Source organism: Carassius carassius, chromosome 34 (genome assembly GCF_963082965.1).
Source record: "Carassius carassius chromosome 34, fCarCar2.1, whole genome shotgun sequence".
NCBI lineage: Eukaryota > Metazoa > Chordata > Actinopteri > Cypriniformes > Cyprinidae > Carassius > Carassius carassius.
The window spans coordinates 5,463,422-5,485,973 of NC_081788.1; the positions used below are offsets into that span (position 1 = coordinate 5,463,422).

Below are 22,552 nucleotides of genomic sequence, written 5' to 3' on the forward strand. Positions count from 1 at the left end.
ACAAACTGTACTCAGGGTGTTTGATCATGCTGTGCAAAACTGTTACATTGAATCTGCACACCAAGAATACTGAATCAGATCCCAAGACATTCGAAAACTGTCAGTGCTTTGTCTAACAGTCTTGTGTCAGCCCGAGGGGTTCACAGATGAGGGCCTGAAATCGCAGGAGATGAAGTGATGATGACTTCTGACATCAGCTGTGATCAAAAATAAAACCCACCTTTGTTTCACTTCCACATTATTTCAGGCTTTGCTATTACTTGCTGCATATACAGTACTTCCAGATCTTATTCCTTCTCATCAGCTTCTATATTCCCCTGTACTCCTGTGTGAGCTGGAACCCAGAGATCAATGCTACTTGGGAACAACAAACTCAGCCTGCACAATGGAAATAAATAAATGAAATCATCTGGTGTCTCATACCATTCCAGCAGCCCTATTATCTAAAGAACAGCCATTGTTCATAAGAAACATCATAGTAACCTTTGCATAAACCTCGGGACTCTCCATAGGCGTAATGGTTTTTGTACTGTACAAACTATGTTTTATATCGCCCTACACTTAAATCAACCACTCACAGGAAACTCTGTATATTTTTAGATTAAAAAAAAACAACAACATTTTAGTTTTTTTTTTTTCTTAAGCCTTTTGAATTACAGGGACACGGGTAGTGTCCATATTAGTCTTCTTACGTAGCCAGATCTTCAGATTGACGGCTGAAGGTCTGGAATCTATGGCAGCTTTCATTGGCCAAGGCCCGCCCATGAGGATATTTGACTGACATGTCCAACAACCAATCACAGTTTGTTTCATTCATAGTCACGTTTCAGGGCGTATTTTAAAGATTCTATGCCGCAAACTTCAAATATTTGACATACTTTTGAAACTCCAGTGTTTAGTTGATCCTGATAAGTGCTGGTCATCACAGTTGTAAACACTACGCTGTCTTCTTTAGTGAAGGGGTTTGGTGCCTCAGCATTTTTGTTTCCAGGCAGATCGTTAAAGAACGCGACACACACGTCTCCCAGAAATCCTGTAGAATTCAGCCGATCCGACGACACTCCTGAAGTGTTTCCACTTTTGTGTCCCATATGCATCAGACGTTTAGCCAACGGTCCTGAGGCTGAGACTATGTCCTCATAAACCACCTTCATATTGTAATACCTATGTCACCCATGTAATTATAATAACAAATCTGTGTCCTCATAAACCACCCAAACCAGGGGTGTATTCCAGAAAGCTGGGTTAACTTACCATCTGATTAACCCTGAACTCTGGGTTGATTAACCCAAAACCTGCTTACTCAGGGTATGTCGGTTCCAAAACGTACTCGGTTACTTGTGTAACCTCGGTTCTCTCTAGAAGAGGGAACGAGTACTGCGTCTTAGCTAAAACGTTACGGGAAAAGTCTCTTTTCACGAAATACTGAAGCAAAAAATTATCCTTAATTTTGAATTTTTGTAAAGCGCATTTGCAGCAGTACACAGCCATAGGCGAGACGGCTTGCTCGCTCATTGGCTGCTCTGCAGCAAGTGCACAGCCTATCGAGCACAGGCTGATGCAATATCAGACCAATTAGGACGCTTCGCGCCCATCACGCCACTTCCCGCCGAAACGGGTGTAGCCCAACCGTATAAAAGCTCGAAAAGGCTGACTCACCTGATTTATTTCATCGCCGAAGCGAACCAGAGTGAATCGTACGCACGGCAGAGAACGCAGTACTCGTTCCCTCTTCTAGAGAGAACCGAGGTTACGTAAGTAACGGAGTACGTTCTCTTACGAGAGTTCTCTCGTACTGCGTCTTAGCTAAGACGCTACGGGAACCCCATGTAAAACGCCGTGCGCGCAGGGATCACACACCAATATACATGAAGCAACGCCCAGGATTTACAGTGCACAGTCACCCGAGGGACTCACAGAGAGCCCAGGACAGGAGAGGGGGAAATCCTTCCGTCCCACATCTAGCAGCACCCGTAGATGCGGCAATACAATCATCACACAGTCGAGGCAAGGCCTGACCAATGTGGCAATGCGGGTCTTACGTAATACTGCCCATATAACAGTCGGTAGCGCATAACGCTCACGAATTCAGAATTCCCATCAGGGCCCTGATTCGGCTACCCTGAAAGCAGCCTTGCTTGCAAAGCGGGAACCTCCAGGTTATACAACCTGATAAATGTAGACGGCGAGGCCCAACCTGCCGCCATACAAATATCCTGCAAGGAGATCCCAGTAGACCACGCCCACGACGAGGCGACACCTCTTGTGGATTGTGCTCTGACGCCCAGTGGGCACTGAAGGCCCCTGGAAGCGTAAGCTAACGCCATGGCGTCGACTATCCATCTGGATAGAGTCTGTCTCGAAACAGCCATTCCCTTGGAACGTCCACTGAACGAGACAAACAGCTGCTCAGTCTGTCGAAAAACAGCGGAGCGAGACACATAAGCTCTTAAAACCCTAACAGGGCAAAGAAGACTCGAGTCTCCATCCTCTCCTGACACCGACAGGGCAGACAGGGCAATAACCTGGGCCCGAAACGGCGTGTTGAGTGACTTTGGCACATAACCGTGCCTAGGTTTGAGTATGACCCTAGAGTCATTAGGCCCAAACTCCAAGCACGACTGGCTCACCGAGAGCTCACTGAAGCGAGAGCCAACAAGAATACCGTCTTGAACGACAGATGCTGGAGGCTAATCGATTGGATAGGCTCAAAGGGGGAACCCTTCATGGCCTCCAAAACCGTTGCGAGGTCCCATACAGGGACTGACGGAGGTCTGGGAGGATTCAGCCTCCTAGCTCCTCTAAGGAAGCGGATGACCAAATCGTTCCTTCCTATTGACTGACCCAGCACCATTTCAGAAAACGCTGTGATGGCCGCCACATAGACTTTGAGCGTGGATGGGGCTCTGCCCTTATTCAACAGCTCCTGCAGGAAGGAGAGAACCTCCATCACCTCACAACTAAGGGGTGAACATCCCCGAGCTGTAAACCAGCTGGAGAACACCGACCACTTCGAGGCATAGAGCCGTCGCGTCGACGGAGCCCTAGCCTGAGTGATGGTATTTAGCACTCCCACTGAGAGATCAGCGGGTAACCGTTGAGCGCCCACACATGGAGGGACCACAACTCCGGTTGAGGGTGCCAAATCGAGCCCCTGGCCTGCGATAGGAGGTCCCTCCTCCAAGGCACTGGCCACGGGGCGATATCTGCTAACCGCATCAAATCTGGGAACCATGGTTGGTTCTTCCAAAAAGGTGCTACAAGCAGTATGGAACATCTCGTTTCTCTCACCCGTTCTATCACCTGCGGAAGGAGGGAGACGGGAGGGAAAGCATAAAGCGGGCAGCACGGCCATCTCCGTGATAGCGCGCTTTTTTTGTCTTGGAAAAGAACGCGGGGCAGTGAGCGTTTTCGTGGGACGCGAAGAGGTCCACCTCCGACCTGCTAAATCTCTCCCACAACAGCTGGACTGTTTGCGGGTGTAGAGACCATTCGCCCGTGGGAATGTTGTTTCTGGACAGCCTGTCTGGACCCAGATTCTGCAGCCCAGGCACGTGCACTGCCCTCAGCGAGCGCAAGTTGCACTGAGCCCAAACCAGGAGGCGTTCCGTCAGCCTGTACAGGTTTCGGGACCCGAGACTGCCCTGGTGATTTATGTAGGACACCACAGACATGTTGTCCGAACGGACTAAGACGTGGTGGCCTTTGATTTGGGGAGACCCATGAGACCCAGCATCCTCTGACATTCTCTGAGCGAAACAGTCACGCCGCAGCAGAGAGAACTCGCCGCGCGCTGCATGCTGGAACGTGAGTCCAGAGCTAAACCCAAGAACAGTATCGTCTGACTGGGGTTCAGCGAACTCTTCGCCCAGTTGACACTGAGACCGAGTCTCTTGAGGTGATCGAGTAGAACGGCTCTGTGCTCCACGAGCTCCGCTCGTGATTGAGCCAGAATTAGCCAGTCGTCCAAATAGTTCAGCACTCGCATGCCTCTGAGAGGAGCGAGCGCTGCGTCCATGCACCTCGTAAACGTACGAGGAGCTATGGACAAGCCAAACGGCAGGACTGTAAACTGGTATGCCTGGCCCTCGAAGGCGAATCTCAAATATCGCCTGTGATTTGACGCTATCTGTATTTGAAAATACGCGTCCTTCAGATCTATTGACATGAACCAGTCCCCTCTGTGAATATGCGCGAGGAGCTTCCTGGTCGTAAGCATTCTGAAACTGCGTTTCATCAATGCCCTGTTCAGCTGTCTTAGATCCAGTATGGGCCTGAGACCACCGTCTCTCTTGGGCACCAGAAAATATCTGCTGTGAGCTTGAGACACAGGCTCTATAGCCCCTTTGCTCAACAGTTTTGATATTTCGGCCTGAAGTAGGTGTGCTACTTCTGTTTTTACCGTGGTTTCGACGCACGCTAAAAAGCGCGGAGGGCGTCGAGAAAACTGTAGCGAGTAGCCTCTCTTTATAATGCCTAGCACCCAATCCGAAACCCCTGTAAGCGCTGACCATGCATCCGCATGAATGGCTAAGGGCTGGATGCGAAGCGCGCTCTGTTTGCTGGGCAACGGCGGCGCTTGGGTGTGCTGCAACATGGGCGTTGCGCCTGTGGCATTTGAGGCGGGGAACGCGCTGATCACAGCGGGCAGATCGCTCCTCCTCGACCCCGTCTCGGTGCTTAACCGATCGAGGGAGGGCTGAGCGGGTCCCATAGGACTCATGATGTCTGCGAGTAACTGTGGGCTGCAAATGTGCACATTTACTGCTTTTGACTCGCAGTCTGCCTGTGCAGATCGTACGAGCACGGGTTTCGTTTTTACAGAAACCACGCGCCGTGTGTGACACGTTTACTATGTGGTGCGCGTGACCGATCTGAGTCGATCTTATAGGCGCAAGCCCTGTGTGCAGGGCTGTGCTTATATGCGGAGATGGCCACTGAGGAGTGGGCATCGTCACTACATTTATAGCACCATCGGCCGTGGCCGCAACACCAGAAATAACACGCTTTTCGGGAAATATCTGGGTAGCCGTGATAACGGCTTTTGTGTGCAGGCAAGCGGGCACTCGTGCAGGCTTGCGCATTGCAGAAGACACTGAGACAGTCACAATTCTTGGAACTGCAACAGCGGCGCGCTTGGGTGAGAGCTCGGCCGCAGCGGAACTCATACACCGGCGCTTTCCTAGCAGTGCTAGGATGCTTTTGGGGCTTCTGGCTTCACCGCAATCCTCTGCCGCGGCTCCCGCGGTGCGGGGCGACGGCTGGAAGAGCGAGAACGGGGTCCCGCGCTGCGTTGCTGATGCTGTCGCGATGACGCAGTTGGCGGTGGACGTGACTGAGAGCTCTGTGGGGCCGGTCTATCGCGGCCAGCTGCAGAACCGGAGCGCTTCGGCGAGAAGTGCTTGAACGCCTGCAACGCTTTCTGGTCCTCGACGAATCTCTCCACAAACTCGCTGACAGATGATCCGAAGAGGCCAGCAGGAGTCAGCGGCGCGTCGAGGAACGAAGCGCACTCAGACTCCTTGATGTCAGAGAGCGTCAGCCACAAATGCCTCTCAGCCACCGTAGCGGAAGCCATAACCCGTCCCATGGCCTGTGCACCGGACTTAGTAGCGCGGAGGGAGAGATCCGAAGCACTCCTCAGATCCGCGAGACAGATCGCTTCAGGTCCCATCTCATCCAGCTTGCGGAGGAGATCGCCCTGGAAAATCTGCAGCGTGGCCATGGTGTGCAGCGCAGACGCAGCCTGCCCAGCAGCAGAGAAGATCCGTGCGAGCAGCGATGACGTCATGCGGCACGCTTTGGATGGCAATGCCGCCTTAGTCCACCGTCCAGCAGAGGGCGGGCAAAAGTGCGCTGCAATAGCCTGTTCCACCGGCGGAAGTGACAGGTAGCCTCTGTTCTTAGCATCGTCCAGTGTGGAGAATGCTGGTGAAACAGATGAACGAACTCTCGCCGAGAAAGGAGCGTTCCAAGCTTTCACAGTAGGCGCTGTGGCGCAGCGGATGATGCAGGCTTCGAGAAGAACGCCCGGCGAGTCCTCAGAGTCACCATAGGCATTAACTCGCAATGAGGGCATCCGCCGTCAGCGAGCGCGAGCGCTGCATGGTCCTCACCCAGGCAGGAGACGCAGATGACGTGACGATCTCCTTCGCTGAGCGGGGCTCTGCACGAGCCGCACGAGGGCATCTTTAAAAAGACGCAGCTCTTTTATGAGTGGGCGTCGCAGAGCGAACTCACACAAGGATATAAAAGGATATAAAAGGATATAGGCGCCGGACAGCGCAGCAGGAACGGCAGTAGAAGGCGGCGAGGCCAGCAGCTTCCGAATGGCTCGTCCCGCTGATATGCCTCTCAGACGGCGCTTGCTTCCTCCGTGATCCAGCGATGCGTGAGCTTCGCTGAAGAGATGAAAAATCAGGTGAGTCAGTCTTTTCGAGCTCCTTTTATAGGGTTGGGCTACACCCGTTTCGGCGGGAAGTGGCGTGATGGGCGCGAAGCGTCCTAATTGGTCTGATATCAGCCTGTGCTCGATAGGCTGTGCACTTGCTGCAGAGCAGCCAATGAGCAAGCGAGCCGTCTCGCCTATGGCTGTGTACTGCTGCAAATGCGCTTTACAAAAATTCAAAATTAAGGATAATTTTTTGCTTCAGTATTTCGTGAAAAGAGACTTTTCCCGTAGCGTCTTAGCTAAGACGCAGTACGAGAGAACTCTCGTAAGAGAACACCAGTGTCGAGTTAGTTTAATCAACCTACTGCTAATAACCTCGAGTTAATGTGCGCGCACGGCGAACAGATAAAGGCATTTTCAATGGAACGCCGAATTCAGGAGTCACCATGGAAACTAAGAGTGAAAAGTCACGTGCCGCGTACTTCTCCGAAGCGGAGTTAGAAGTTTTAATGTTGGCTTATGAGGAGTTCAAGCCCCTTTTAATGAAAAAAAAAAAAATAAATAAATAAATAAATACTGCTGCATATGCGAGGAAAGACAATTGGCTTGGAAAAAAATAACTGACAGAGTAAATGCGTACGTTTTTTTATTATTTATTTTATTACATTTTAAATATGCTTGCCTTTCTTTTGTTAATTTGCAAAGTTGAACAATTGTCTTTTTGAGCATGTGGAATGACTCGACAAGCATTTACTTTTCTCTACATCAGTTTCTTAAGAATACAGTGCAATGTATATTGACTAGAAATATTAAGCCTCTTGTTTTATAAGATGTAATCCTTTTGGAGCCAAAATAACTCTTTCCCAAGTCAAAATAAAACACAAAAACATTCTCCAAAAGTTAATATTTTATTTTAACTGTTGTAAGATCAATGTCTTAAGTTTATTTTACAGTATTCTTCCTATATAGCTAATAGAAAGAAGGCTGAGGCCCGAACTGGCGGGGGTCCAGCTCCACTCACCCCATCTGAGGAGTTGGCTCTATCACTTAATAAAGGTTGCCCTGTGGTCGATGGTATTCCAGAGGGCACTTCGTCAGACTTCGCTACCTCCCACAACAACTCAAGTGACTTGGCACAATGTAGGTATACCATATTAGTATGATTATTGAGTCATACGTTTGGACAAAACGTTCATTAACTCTTGTCATTAGGAAGAAGGCTAAATGCTTCCCAAATGCAGTCAATCTTTTTTTTTTTTATTCTTTCATGTTCCTAATGCCTTTATTCAGTGTCTGTCATACTTTAGTAATTTACACATTGAGTATCTTATCTATAGAGGAGTAAAGGCTATCCATTAAAAAGGCCAAACTTAAAATGGAACTACTGGAGCATTGCCTTAAGGTGAAAATCATATGTGAACATGAATCCTTTTTGTGTGTGTGTGTGTGTATAAAGCAATAAATGCAAATCTTTCATGTCTCTTTTATTTCAGGATATGAATAAATGGAACACATTAAAAGGATTTTGACAAATTATTCCTCTAAGCATTCTGCCATCTCTGTGGTCTGCTAGATTAAATGGGTGTTCTAGGTCATCTTCATCAGGACAGGGGGGATTGCCTCTCTCCTCTTATTGTGGCAATGTTGTGAAGTACCACACAAGCAACTGTGATGTCACATGCCTTATTTGGAGTGACCCTGAGCCCACGCAGACACTGAAACCTCTCCTTCAGAATGCCTATTGTACCTCAACTTTGGCACCGTGTTCTGCTGTGAGACCGGTTGAAGCGTGTCTGTGGTCCGGGCTCAGGATCAGGGTAGGGTGTCATCATATATGGGAGGCAAGGGCATCCTCTGTCCCCCAGCAAGTAACCATAAGTGTGAAACGTACCCTGTTGAAATTTGTTGCACAGAGATGACTCTCTTAATATTCTGGCATCATGTACAGACCCAGGACATTTTGCCTCAACATTAGTGATGAGGTGGGTTGCATCACATATTACCGGTGGAGAGCTATATGTTTATTATTTGTAACACCAATATTAAGGAGCCAAAATATAGCTATTACCTGCACATTGATGATATGGACAGACTTCCTATTACAGTCTCTCTCATTGATAGATGGAGCTTTAATAGGAATGTGGGTGCCAGCAATGCACCCAATCATGTTTGGGAACCCTGAAATTGAGATTAATTACAAGTTTAAGAAGTCTGTGTAGCCTTTACGCATGTGTGAAGTCAAAATAAACGTATTAAATGTTATTTAATTGAAGTAGATGACAGAATTTCTGAGAGCAAACTTGTCACCCTGTGGAATTCTTCTTTAATAAAGCGCACAGGTTTATGGCCAGGGAACTGTACAAAAGTGTGTAGAAAACTTTTCAGTGCCATGCATACTGTACAAGCTTCTCTACACACTGTTGCCTTTCCCACATGCTCTGCATCGGCCACATTGTAGAGAAAACTCCCCGCACTGACCCGCGGTTTGTCACGTTTGAGATGTGTGGTTTTAGTAGGTTTGTTAAATTAATGACTCCCTAGAAAAACAATAGCGTTCCTGCAAATATTCGTTAGAATAAGAAAATACATTGATACTTGGTCTTATCACCCTCTCACGGTGAAAAAAAAACATATAATCTGTGCCTCTATGTCCACAGGATCCTCATCAAGAGGGCACGCCATGCTCGGAAACCTCTCTGAAACAAACTAACCCTGCAACATAACCTGCTCCGGAGCAGAGAGTCAGTTGCTATGGTTACTTACATACCCCGAAAGTTACCTCCGTTTTTGGAACCGAAAGCAGAGGTTATCCGCTTACTTACTCCTAAACTTACCCGGGTAAGTCACATAACCTGCATTCTGGAATACCCCCCTGTACACACACACACTCCCCCTACATACCAATATATTCTCTAACCCTACCCCTAAACCTTCCAATCACTCGAAGCTTTCGGTATTTTTACATTTTCAATCATTCTGTATGGTTTATTAGCTTGTTTCCTCATGAAGACCTAAAATAATAAGGTTAGACTTAGACATTTGGTCCCCAAAACATAACTATGTTATAATAATAGTACACACACACACACACACACAGCCTCTGATTTTTCTATGATTGAACTGTTAATGCATACAATTTATAGTGACCTATAAAGGGTGTACCACCTTGTATATTTCACAAAATGCTATATTACCCATTTAACATTCATGGTTTAAACAAAAATATGTCCATTAATAACAGGCAAATATCACAAATATAATTGTTTAAACAATTTGCGTAGCACATGTAAATGTGACTTTTAACCTTTTAGACGATTGCGTCTTTCTCCTGGGTCGCAGCCTGCAAATAAAACTCTGAATCAGAGGATTTTTTTTTTTTTTTTTTTGCTGTAAGACTGGCTATATAACATTAAAGTCAGTTACATAAAAACTTGGATTGGTCTAATTTGAATCTGAAAAGTAAGACTGATAACCACTCAGTAAACTGTTAGCTAGTTTGTTTATGCACCTGGCCCTTGCTTGCAGTTTCCTTCGATCTTTTGCAGCAGTTGTTCTCCTGCATCATAATAAAGCTGAGACTCATGCGAGCTCGATCAAGAGGAATCTTTTTAAATCAAATGCTTTTTGGCGTGTGCAGATACAGAATGAGATCCCAAGAAACACACACTGATATAGCACACGTACACATTTGAATGCATTTACATCTGCAAGACATATCTTTAGTGTTTGCTCATCTGCAATGCGTCTATCAGAAATATATGTTTAGAAGATGTCTTTAAGATATTTAGGATTTAAAATGCATGTAAAACTGACATCTTAAAGAGCTCTATCAGATGTTTATACACAGCAGATGCTTTCCAGATAAAGCAATCTTTAATAGACATCTTGCAGACATTCATGTGTTATCTGGGTATGACAGTATCAGTTTGGTTCCTCATTTTAATAACAGTCTAAATGAATAAAGGGAAATGTTTGCTTATAGGCTCTTATATATATATAAAAACCATGGTCAAATGAGAACTGAAAAAGCATATCAAAGCATATTTGGTTGAAAATATAATTTGTTGTAGACTCCCATTCTTGCACTTTATTTTTGTATTATTGTGTTTATGCAGACTGGTAAAAGTATTGTGCATTATCAGGAAGCATAATCAGAGAAGTCTATTTTTAATGGAACAGGCTTTTTAAAGGTTAGACAAAATATAAAAAGGCAATCTATAAAAATAAAAAGTGTGTTATGTTGTCTGTATGTATTTTATATTTTGTAGCATATTTAATAGATCAGGCTTTTTCTATAGAGAAGAGCGCATACACAAGGAGGCAAACACACAAGAGTTAGAGGTTCAAACTAAACAAAACTGTGCAGTTTGGTGCAGATGTTATTTATATATGGCAAAGGAGAAAAAATAAATTTATTCAGATTATCAGCATTACATTAACAGTACAGACTAAAGCCTACATAAAACCCATAAATATCGGGTGTCACACTATATCTGTCAGTAAGTTTATTTGGTGCATAATTTTCTGAAAAAAAGGAAATAAAGATAATCACTATATATAATTAAGTTGCCTGAGTCCAGCAAGTGTTCATCTTAAAAAAATACTAACAACATAAAAGTTATTCTTATGTTTAGCCTAAAAAAGGTGTGAATTATCTATTAGAGGAAGAAATTTCATTAACGTTTTGATCATGTTGATACATTAGAGTCCTTTTAAATTTATGTGGCCTATGAAATAAGTAAAAAAAATGAAAATCGTTAAGGAATTGCCCACTGAACATTCATTGTCCTTCAGAGCTCCGCAAGTAAATGCATGCATATTTTTAAACATCATGAAAACATAAGTGCCCGAACAGGAAATGTTTCATTAAGTTTTGTTGAACGCAATCTACAAAAAAAAAAAAAAAAAAAAATTTTTTTGCATTTGAAGATGCATTTGACATCACTCGGCCGCGACACGCGGACTCGCATCCTGCTGCCACGTCTGAACGGACTCCGTTGGCAGGTAACTAGATGACTGACAGCCGCCTCAGCCAATCAGCGTGGTCTAGATCAAGGCGCGGGTGTTTTCTCACCCAATGACACACGTTGTGGGCGTGTTTTAAGTGACAGCTCTTCGGAACGAGGAACTAAACCGCAGTTGGCAGCTCTACCGGAGACATGTGTGGTGAGTAAGGCCATCCAAACTGCGCTTTAATTTCACATTTACACCGATAACATACGTGCCGTTTATTTAATTTACACGCGGCATAGAACAAAGGCGCGTGGACTGAAACAGCGAGACAGAAAAGCCGTTGGAGAGAAAATCCACTAGCCTTTAGCATCGGACAGAGACTGTGTCCTAAAGCCACAGGAGTGAGTCGATTGACCACATAGGCAGCTATTTGGGCGTTAAATTGAATCTGTGACCGCGGTTATGATGCTAAAAACGTGTTTCTAGATAGTAATGACCTTAGGTCTACGGTTCTTGTTAGTTTTATTCTTTATTCAATTATTATGCATCGCTCGAAATCTTGATGCTCTTTAACTAAAGCGCACTCTGTAAGTTAATCGTGTTATACAAGATAAATATTGGTCACCATAGTGTTTAATTATTAAACCTCAAACATTGCATTATCTGAAGATTGTCAGACAGCTTTTTCCAGTGGAACAGGTCACAGAGCTGTATTTACAAATGACCACACCTCGAATTCAGGTTTGGTTTGGTGGTAATGTCACAGACTGACTGTCAACACAACATCTTGAGTTTCAGATGAAGACTTTGTGCTTTTAAAAACTCTGTGGAGAAGGGCTCAGATGTCCATTGAGAGAGAATGACCTGCTGGAAGCTCTTTTCCCATAGTTTTTATTTTCCTGATAAGCTGCGTGACCTCTTCATAAGATAAACAAGACGGACAACCTTGATGAAAGACAGGGCTTGTTCTTTTCGGCCTATAGACTAGAGTTTTGGATTAGAAAACAGAATTTCCTTGCTCTTTTTTGGGGGGAAATAAATGTTCAGTGTATCATACGCTAAAGGTCATGCATGCTGCGTGGATGCTTTAAATGCAGAAGTAATAAAGATACAGCAACAACATCCTATTTAGTTCTGTGAGTCTGAGAAAGAGAGGAAAAACTGTGCACTTGGAAGGGTTAAATGCAGAGCAAAGATTCTGAGGATGGGTCAACATACACTTTATCAGAAGTGACCGTAATAATGACATTTAGAATGTATAAAAAAAAATACTGTTTCAATTAAATACTATTCTTTTGACCTTTCTCTTTCTTTAAAGATTCTTGGAACAAAATCGCAGTTTCTAGAAAGATGTTACAAAATGAGAAATGTTATAAGGATGATTTCTGAAAGCTCATGTGACACTGAAGGCTGGATTAATGATGCTGAAAACAGCTTTGATCACAGGAATTAATTACATTTTAAAATGCATCAAAAAGTTTTAAATTGTAATAATATTACACACTATTACGGTTTATATTTCACAATATATTACTGTAATTGCTATCAAATTCAGTCTTGGTGAGCATGAGACATTAATACTTTCAAAAATAAATAAAACCACTCCCAAACTGCTGAACGGTAGTGTACATGTACGGTTAAAGGACGTCTTTTTTGGTGGATTTAGGCTTAGGGTTTTTTTTTTTGTTGGGTGATGAAGCTATATTCAGAATCCATCTTTCCCTCATTTTAAAGAGTCATCTGCCTAATAAAGCAGAGCCTTGTTTAACTACCTAACACACACATACACACACACACACACACACACACACACACACGACTATCCAGTGCCCACAGCCAGTCCACTGAATGGTTGCTCTGTGACGGTTCTGTCCTTTCATAGTGCTGTACTTGGAGTGCATTTATTCCCTATAAACACACAGACATTAAAACCAGTCTTTGTCTTTATTTAGACTTTCCTTATCTCACTGTTCACACAGTTTCTGCTGAGCTGATTTCCTCCCATCATTGACTTTGTTCTGACTGCTCTGTGTGTTGATCCACACAGATGGATGTTTCCATTAGGCTTCTTAATTTTCTTAATGGCATCCAAAGTACCAGTTACTTGTTTGCGGCAATGTGTGTGTAGAGTTGCATCTTTCTAGTGCGTGTCCTCCCTCATTGGTTCCTGTTCCTGTGGCTCAGTGGTAGAGCATTGCGTCAGTAGCACAAAAGGTTGTGGGTTCAATTCCCAGGGAAAACGCATACATTCTGATTAAAAAATGCATAAATGTATATCCTGAATGTAAGTCGCTTCGGATAAAAGTGTCTGATACTGTAAATGTAAATGTGCTTATGTCAAACCGGTTGTGTCTGCTTTAGCAGACCGCTTGCTTATCAGGACTGACATCACTCTTTGCATTTGTTGGCTATTTATCTAGCTGCTAACTTTCGCTTTCTTTTCTGTTTGTTTGCCGTGCTGTTTTTAGAGATGCTGCAGTTTTCCAAGGAATAGGATTACGTGCTGATATTTTGTATCTGTATCAAACCTTGATTGAAGACTTGCACACTGAAATATGTTGGATATTTTTTAATACAGATGTAAAATAGGGCTGGAACTAACGATTATTTGATAATTAGTTGGCCAATTATTTTTTCCGATTAATTCTATTAAAACTATTCCAAATTCTGCCCAATGTCCTTAAAACAAACGTGCCAGCTGAATGCTATGAAGACATACAGTGCTTCATTTATTAGATCACCTGTCATAAGACAAAACACAAATATTTTAGGAATCTGTCCAAAAATTGTATTCTAAAAATGTTATTGTAATTTTTGGACAAATAACAAACTGAAGCAACTAAATATAATTTAGACATAATAACAAAAATGGCAGCTCACATGCTTGCTGGCATTCTTTATGTACTTTTTAACTAATTGGGTATCTGAATATAAAAACACTATAAAGCACTTGAAAGTTTTTTTTTTTTCTGCTTTCTACTGTTACTAAAAGGTTATGCATAATGGAGGTCTAACCAATAAAGAAAGCTAAAAAAATATATTTTGGTAATTACCTATACTGTTAGTTAAGAGAAGCAGTGGCACAAACCTACATAAATATGTTAATGTTATTTCATATTTTAACAAACATGAACGAACAGTGAACAATACATTTATCACAGTATTTATTAATCTTTCTTAATGTTAGTTATTAACGCTTAACCTCGAGCCGGTTGAAAATCGATTCAAATCAGTTGAAATGCTAAACAAATCACGATTCATTTAGGAGTAGGAGTTTATATGAACGTATGTCTGAGGGGAACTTATAGATGGAATATAATATAATCGGTTATCTTCATTATTTATGTTTGATATATTTGTCATTTTATTTTGCTTTTTATTTTATTTTAGGCCTATTACTCACATAGGCTATAGATTTTCATTAAAGCATCCCATTTTGTCCCAGGGCTTGAAAACCTGTGCCCTAGATATGTCCATGCAGAATCTTGTGAACGATGCTCGTCGTCACCGTTAACTGACATTGAATGCTCCGGGAAAATGTATTTCCAGTGTTCGATGTCTATCAATCTAGATGTGTTTATCTGATGTTGTATTTTGTATAGCATTGATAGTGTGTGAATTGGAGTGCAGCCGTAGTCTTTGAATTAATTGCTGACTTTGAAAATAAACCAATTTTCATGGAACTGTCCATAATAACAAACAAACTGTCTTTTTCTCTCTGAAGGCATCTTTGCATATCTGAATTATCATGTGCCCCGCACTCGGCGGGAGATCCTCGAGGTCCTTATCAAAGGTCTGCAGCGCCTGGAGTACCGCGGCTATGACTCCGCTGGTGTGGGGATTGATGGGGGAAACAGCAAGGAATGGGAAACCAACTCCAAGAGCATCCAGCTGATCAAACAAACCGGGAAAGTCAAAGCCCTGGATGATGAAATCCATAGTAAGTAATGGTGGTAATTTCACAGGTCACACTGTAACCTAGTATGAGAACACTTCTTGCAACAAAACCTAGACTTCACGGTAATGTGCTTCAAAAAGCTTCACGGAGCAAATCGCACGATGCAAGTACGTGTCGAATTCTCAACTTTTCTGCAAGCAACTCTTGTGTGTGTTGGCTGCACTATAGTTTCTGTTTTCACTTCACATCAACAGTTTGAAAAGAATCGTTGAACACAAAGTAAGTTACCACATTGTTCTGTGAAAGTTAATGGCTTCTAGCAACTTTTCGGTTGCACACATTAATCATAGCATCTTCTTTTGTATTCAACAAAACCAACAAATTCCTACAATGTAAATGATGACAGAACTACCCCACTAAACATGTTGACTATAGGTTTTGTGAAACCAATACAACAAGTACATTTACACAAGAACTTGCAATGTTTTTAAACCAGATTTTTCCTTTATCTTTGACACATGATCACACACTTTAAATGAATTGGCTAAATGCATCTGTGCACTTGTGTAAAGTGTATTTCCATTTGTATTTCTAAGTGTGATGGTATTAGCAGTTTGTATTTGAACATCTGTTCCACAGGGCAGCAGGATGTTGATCTTGATTTGGAGTTTGATGTGCATCTGGGAATCGCTCACACTCGATGGGCCACTCATGGCGCCCCCAGCCCTGTCAACAGCCACCCGCAGAGATCTGACAAGAACAACGGTCTGTTAGCAGCCTGCTTTTCATAACTCATATTTAGTTGCACATTTTTTCTTGTTTGTAAAATAATATTTTTAAAGTGTTCCGATTTGTTCGCTTGCAGAGTTTATTGTCATCCATAATGGAATCATCACCAACTACAAAGACCTGAAGAAATTTCTGGCAAGTAAAACATCATCTTTCCATTCATCCGCCCGACGGGTGTCTGTATGTTGACCGTTTCTTTTTGTATGTGTACAGGAGAGTAAAGGCTATGAGTTTGAGTCTGAGACTGACACGGAGACCATCGCTAAGCTAGTGAAGTACATGTATGATAACCGGGAGAGCGATGACATCACCTTCGCCACCCTCGTGGAGCAAGTCACCCAGCAACTAGTAAACACTTTTCTATCACCTTGATGATGGGCACTCTAAAGGTCACGAATGATGTGGCAATAAACATGTTCTCTGCTTTAGGAAGGAGCTTTTGTCTTGGTCTTCAAAAGTGTGCACTATCCAGGAGAAGCAGTGGGCAGCAGGTAACATCTACCTTATGTAGTCAGCGTTAACATGTGTGCTCAATTAAATGCTTCAATGCATTCATTTAGTTCAGCAGTTTAATTCTGTTTGTTGCGATTTCTAAAAACCGATCATGACCTTCTGAGCAGTCATGAGGGCCTTTCGCACCTCGGGAACCATTTCATAGAACCAGAGCCAATTGTGGAACCACCCACTTCTTGGCGATTTCGCACCACCTGAACTGCGTGCCATTTTAGTACCACACTGGCTTTTTCGAGAACCAAATTAGCTCCTACTGCAGAGCAGTGTCTTACCAGCACAACTAGTACTACCTGTGTTTTAAGTACACATTGATTTGCCAAATGTGTACGAAAACACCCTCACCTGCCATGATTTAAAACACTGTGTAAACATACTGTAAACATGGTGTCAACTTATTTCGCAAGTCTGAACAGCGATAAATGTACAGACGCTAAAGTGCAGACACTTGTAGCAAATGTAGCACTGTCAGTTGTCGTTGGAGATTCTTATTCCTCCTTTCCGACATGACTTGAATGCACCATTAGCACTGTGTGCTCATGTTCTGCATTTCTCATCACCATCAAAATAAAGGTGGGCACACTGTCAAAATAAAAGTCCCCCCTTGAACACATCGGCCAAGCAGAAAAACTTATTGGCCGATGCTGACATTTGAAAAATATATCGGCCTTGGCGATATACCGGTTGACCACTACTTTTCAGGGTTAATAGTACATCCCACGAGTGTTTTGTTGCAGTTAGAGCAGTGTCGGCTCCTGCTAGTTCTCTCAGGTGGGGCACATGTTTAATCGATTAATGAGGATAGTTCACTTATTCAATTGATAAATTAACAGCTAGTTAAAGATGTAAAGGGAACTGAACTACTATAGTATTAATTAAAAATAAACTAACATTAGGAATCAATCTCTTGCTCTCCTTATGTTTTTATATGCATGTTAACAGCAGCAGCAAATGAAGACTGACGCCAGGACGTGGTTTTCCAAAAAAAACTTTTTACTTCGATTTCAATAAGAAGGTTTAATAAGAAATAATTGAAGTCACAGAAATCACTGTTTACACAACTCGCTTATATTACTGCTCATTTATATCACATTCCTCACTTACATTACACTGTTTACTTAAATTTGTCCCTTACATTACACTGCTCCCTACTATCTAGGGATGGGACGATAACCGGTTTTATTGATAACAGTGATAAAATGTGCTGAAGGTTAGTAATATCGTTTAAAAATGAATTATCATTAAAACCGTGTTTGATTATCGCAGTTTTAATAACTCACTATTAAATCATGTCCAGCCAGCAACAGTCTGACGCAAGCGCAGCGCACAATGTTTTTTTTGTTTTTTTTCGAGAAGGAATGGCGAAAGTCAGTGACTTTTTTATGCTTTTCTATGCTTCTACACTTTTCATTGTAAGGAAGGAAATGCCACAGAATTTAATCTTTCTTTAAATTAAGTGCATAGAGTTGCTTGTTTTATTAGTTGTTTGTTGATTATTAAATATAAAACTTGCTGAAATGTTTTCAGTGTGAGCATCAACTATTTTTGAACACTTTCATCTCGTTTCAACAAAACCGTGATAATATTGATAATCGTGATAATTTTAGTCACTATAATCGTGATATTAAATTTTCATACCGTCCCATCCCTACTACTATCCATATGCATCTTTGCTTTTTCGTGTTTTTTCACCTTCTCCGAGAGATGATGCATTTCGGTGACACCTGTTGTCCATGCAATGTCCGTCTTGCTCTCACGATGTAAAATGCAGCTGTAAATTAGCAGAATAAAGCGTCAGCTACTTCGCAGCCTATTAGCCTTTTTCTCTGCTCATACCACTTCCTCGAAAATACTTGTTTATACGACTTCCCGCCCTTTGTAGATACTTGTTTGATGTTTAAATTTGGTCTTGGTTGTCCTAATTCTTTAATTGCCAATTTATCCTTATTGCTACAACGAATGAATGGTATTTCTTTCATTGACACGATAGAATTAATCTACGCTGAGGTAACGTTCGCCGTGATGTTGATCAACTTCAGCTGACAACTGAATTTGCATAGCTGTCCCCGTCTCTCTGTTTTTTTTTTTTTCACATTTGATAAAGATATTAAAGTAGTTTTTAATTTTTTCCTTGTTGTTAAAATTAAAAATAGTTTTTAAATATTATTGGATGTCACTGTTCCCACCAGTAGTTGCACAAGTTAAGGTTACGCACGATGACGAAAGCACGTTAGGACGAGCTCTCCCAGAACTCATTGAGATTGCATTGCAGTGGCTGCAGTTCGAAAAAACAGATCTTTGAATGGAAGTCTATGAGAGCACTCTAGGCGATTCACAGTTTGACAGAAATCGCCCAAAAAGGGGCGGTACTACACAGAACGCGACTCGACGCTGATTTGACTATTTAGAGGCAGCAAAAACAGTCTAGAATAGTGAAAGCTAGCATAACACTGTGGTTGAATGTAAAAGTAAAAAAATGTAAAATGTAAAAGTAAAAAAATCCCTCTCTTTCCTTTAGTGGTGCGTCGCCCAATCGCCCAAATGGAGAAACCGCCACTGAGTTAGAGAAATCTAGGATACATTTTTTTTTTTTTTGCGCAAATGATGTCTGATTCGCCAATAATTCCATGGTTTGTTCATATTTATACACAACAAACATTTTTTTTTTTTTTTTTGGTAATGAACCCTGTTCTAATGTTTATGATTTTGGAGTATTCTAAATGAGTGACCACATAACCAAGGTTAAAGATTTGCATATAATGCCCAAACCTAATTTCCATTTAATCGTTTCTGCACAGCCTTTCTTTGCAAACATACAGCATACTTGTTGCCCACTGCCCTGAGAAAACATGCAGCAAGATGCTCTGGCAATGCCAAGTGTGCCACTATTAAATCACTTCTAAACACATTTAACTTAGATTACAGGTGCTTATTCTCTGTAGCTCTCATTAGCCAGCTGTATCATTTATATACATATGCACTGAATGTGTGTTAACTAAGACAATTATTACCTTGCAGTACACTGTATATGCATGATTTGATATCAATGGTACAGTATTAGAGTAAAAGGATCCACCAAATCAGCCATATTTGAACATCTCAAATGGTATTTCTTTGCGTCCATGCAGGAGAGGAGGTCCATTGCTGATTGGAGTTAGAAGTGAACACAAGCTTTCCACCGATCACATCCCCATCCTGTATCGCTCCTGTGAGTTCACACACACTTCCTTCATAACATGTATGCAGCACAGTGAGTGTGTATTTGTTAATAACTGGCACATATGCTGTAAAGTCATGTTCAAGTCTGCCCTGCAACATGCTCAGATTCCACTGGCCCATCTCTGTACAGCAGAACTAATCTACTTTTTTAAATGAATCTGATAAATAAGTAGCTAGAAGTCCAGAAATAAAGTAAAAATTGATAGCCAATTAATTAATAAGCATTTCATGCATTATATACATAGTTTACTTGCAGCATCATGCTTCTGATTAGCTTTTTACTAACATTATATACAAGAATGGTATTCATGTTCTCTTTAGAGTTACCAAGAATATAGTTTAAACACAAAAATGACTGCAAGTTTTTGTTAATTTACACTGATTTGTTCTGTAATGATTAATACTGTTTTTGTGTTTTTATATAGCTGCTAAAGATAAAAAGAGCTGCAATACTCTGCCCAGAATGGACGAGGACACGTGTCTATTTCCTGTAGACGAGAAATCCGTGGAGTACTACTTTGCATCTGATGCCAGGTCTCTTCCTTTGTGTTTCGCCTCATCCATTCGCTTTCTTTGTTGGTTTTATCTTTACATTGTGCAGCAGATTTGTTTGCTCTGGTGTTTTTTGAGCACGAGCGGCAAACCCCAAAAAGAATGGAGTGAATTTAAACGAATAGGTGCGTAAATGGCTTTATTTGATGTCACTGCAGTGCTGTCATCGAGCACACCAATCGGGTCATCTTCCTCGAGGACGATGACATCGCGGCAGTGCGTGACGGGCGTCTTTCCATCCATCGGATCAAGCGCACCGCAGGAGACCACCCGGCCCGCGCCATGCAGACCCTTCAGATGGAGCTGCAGCAGATCATGAAGGGTAAGGACAGATGCACATCATACACAAAAATAGCAAGAACTGATTGAAATCTCCAGTTTTCAGACAGGTTTTTATCATTAGTCTGGACCAAAGGAGAAACTTTTAGAGGAAACCCATTAGATTCAACATTGTTTGCAAGGTTCATGTCGCTTGTCACAAGTTGATAGTTTTAATGATTATTAATCATTTAATTGGCATTAATACAACATACACATGCTGGACTACAAATATCCAGTGTGCATTTGTTGTTTTTCCACATCAGATTAAGTGCATATAGTTGTGCATATTTTGTCCACTAATGCGTTAACTGACATTTCAAAATTGAAATGGGGATTAGTTCATTTTGTCGTTATAGGAATTTGGTAGCACTTTATTTTTAGGGATCAATTCTCTCTACTAACTAGTTGATTATTAGCATTCATCGTAGCATATTGGCTGTTTATTAGTATGTATAAAGCAGATATTAATGCCTTATTCTGCAAGACTATATTTTAGATGCCTTAATCCAACCCCACATGTAAACTCAACAACTACATCACTATCTATTAAGGAGTTTGAGGCAAAAATCATAGTTTATAGTTAGTTAATAGTGACCAGGAATTTTAGTTAATCTCTTCCATTTTGAGGGACTGTTTTATTTCCTTTTCCAGGATGGTAACTCTTCAGTGGTAGTCGAGCATTCTGATTTCTGTGTGTGAATCATACACTCTGTGAACGGTTGAGACTACCAACAATCACTAGTACTGTTGAACTTGAGGAGCTGCCTTTTGTCAGAGGACAAATGTGCGCTCGCTCTCTGGCCACCAGAGAGCAGTACATCGCTTCAGATATGCACTGCTTTATATTCCTCCTCCTCTTTTGCTCCTCCTCCATCTCTTCATCCACTCCTTTCCTCTTCTTTCCTCACCCCCCTACATTTCATCTGACCTACTGTGAAAAAAATAAATAAAAATACAATTCTCATGACCTAATTTCGGGGTATAGCCTTCCCTCAGTTATCCTCGCATTCCTGCTGCGTATGTCAGTGATTTTGTGAGAAAAGATTTAATCAAGAATTTCTTATCGAGCAAAAAATGAAGTGCTTTGGTTTTGCTCCGCGTCTCTTAATCCCATCAGACCGTCTGTAATCAGCTATTTATGATAAGGATTTTTCAGTCATGGTTTATCACACCTCCCAGATGCACTTCCAGATGACATTTCCTCAAGAATATGATATCATAATTTGCTCAACACAACAGAATGCAGTGCTTTTGTGATGCATATCACCTAAAAAGCTCCCTTTCGTGCTTCACCACAATATTCTAATGGACTTCAGCACTTACTGGCTTCACTCTTGTTTTTCTTTAAAAACAGGAAACTTCAGCTCCTTCATGCAGAAGGAGATCTTTGAGCAGCCAGAGTCTGTGGTCAACACCATGCGAGGAAGAGTTAACTTTGAGAACAACACAGGTGAGGTCATTTCCAGACCAGACACAAGTAAAGCTTCTAGTGAATTCAACCTTCTTGTGAATTTAGTTGTTTGGGAACAATTTGTGTCTTCGCAAACATGCACCAGCTGACTCCTTACACTTACTGTTTATGTTCACTTCGGTAGAACTGAATGGTTAGTCAACTGCATCATTGTCAGTAAAACTGGGCTCATTAGCAATGAGTCAGATTTCAGGATTCAGCAAAAAAAGAAAAGAAAAAAACACTACCCTAAGAAATCTAGTTTAAACATAATTAAAGACAAGTGAATAGTCAGTAAATATGAACAAATTACAAGCGATAACACAATGAAATATATAGAACTAAGATAAAAAAGAAACCGTGTTTATAGGTGTCCAGGTACAGGAACTGCATATCACATGTAAAATAACATTGCATGTTCTTCACTCAGTGAAGGAACAAACTTGATATTTCATGGCTGACTCAGTTT

The 22,552-nt window shown here is 42.0% G+C and overlaps 1 protein-coding gene across 1 annotated transcript in view; it reads left to right on the top strand.

Annotated features, from left to right (window-relative positions):
* The first annotated feature begins 11,446 nt into the window (after positions 1-11,446).
* The window catches only part of LOC132115367 (glutamine--fructose-6-phosphate aminotransferase [isomerizing] 1-like), a 29,052-nt gene continuing 17,946 nt past the window's right edge, over positions 11,447-22,552 (top strand). Inside the window, exons 1-10 of the mRNA XM_059523814.1 lie at positions 11,447-11,557; positions 15,069-15,284; positions 15,882-16,007; positions 16,108-16,166; positions 16,245-16,379; positions 16,461-16,522; positions 19,670-19,749; positions 20,186-20,294; positions 20,471-20,634; positions 21,988-22,083. Of these exons, the coding sequence (XP_059379797.1) occupies positions 11,551-11,557; positions 15,069-15,284; positions 15,882-16,007; positions 16,108-16,166; positions 16,245-16,379; positions 16,461-16,522; positions 19,670-19,749; positions 20,186-20,294; positions 20,471-20,634; positions 21,988-22,083 (1,054 nt within the window). The 5' untranslated portion in view covers positions 11,447-11,550. The remainder of the gene's footprint in view (positions 11,558-15,068; positions 15,285-15,881; positions 16,008-16,107; positions 16,167-16,244; positions 16,380-16,460; positions 16,523-19,669; positions 19,750-20,185; positions 20,295-20,470; positions 20,635-21,987; positions 22,084-22,552) is intronic.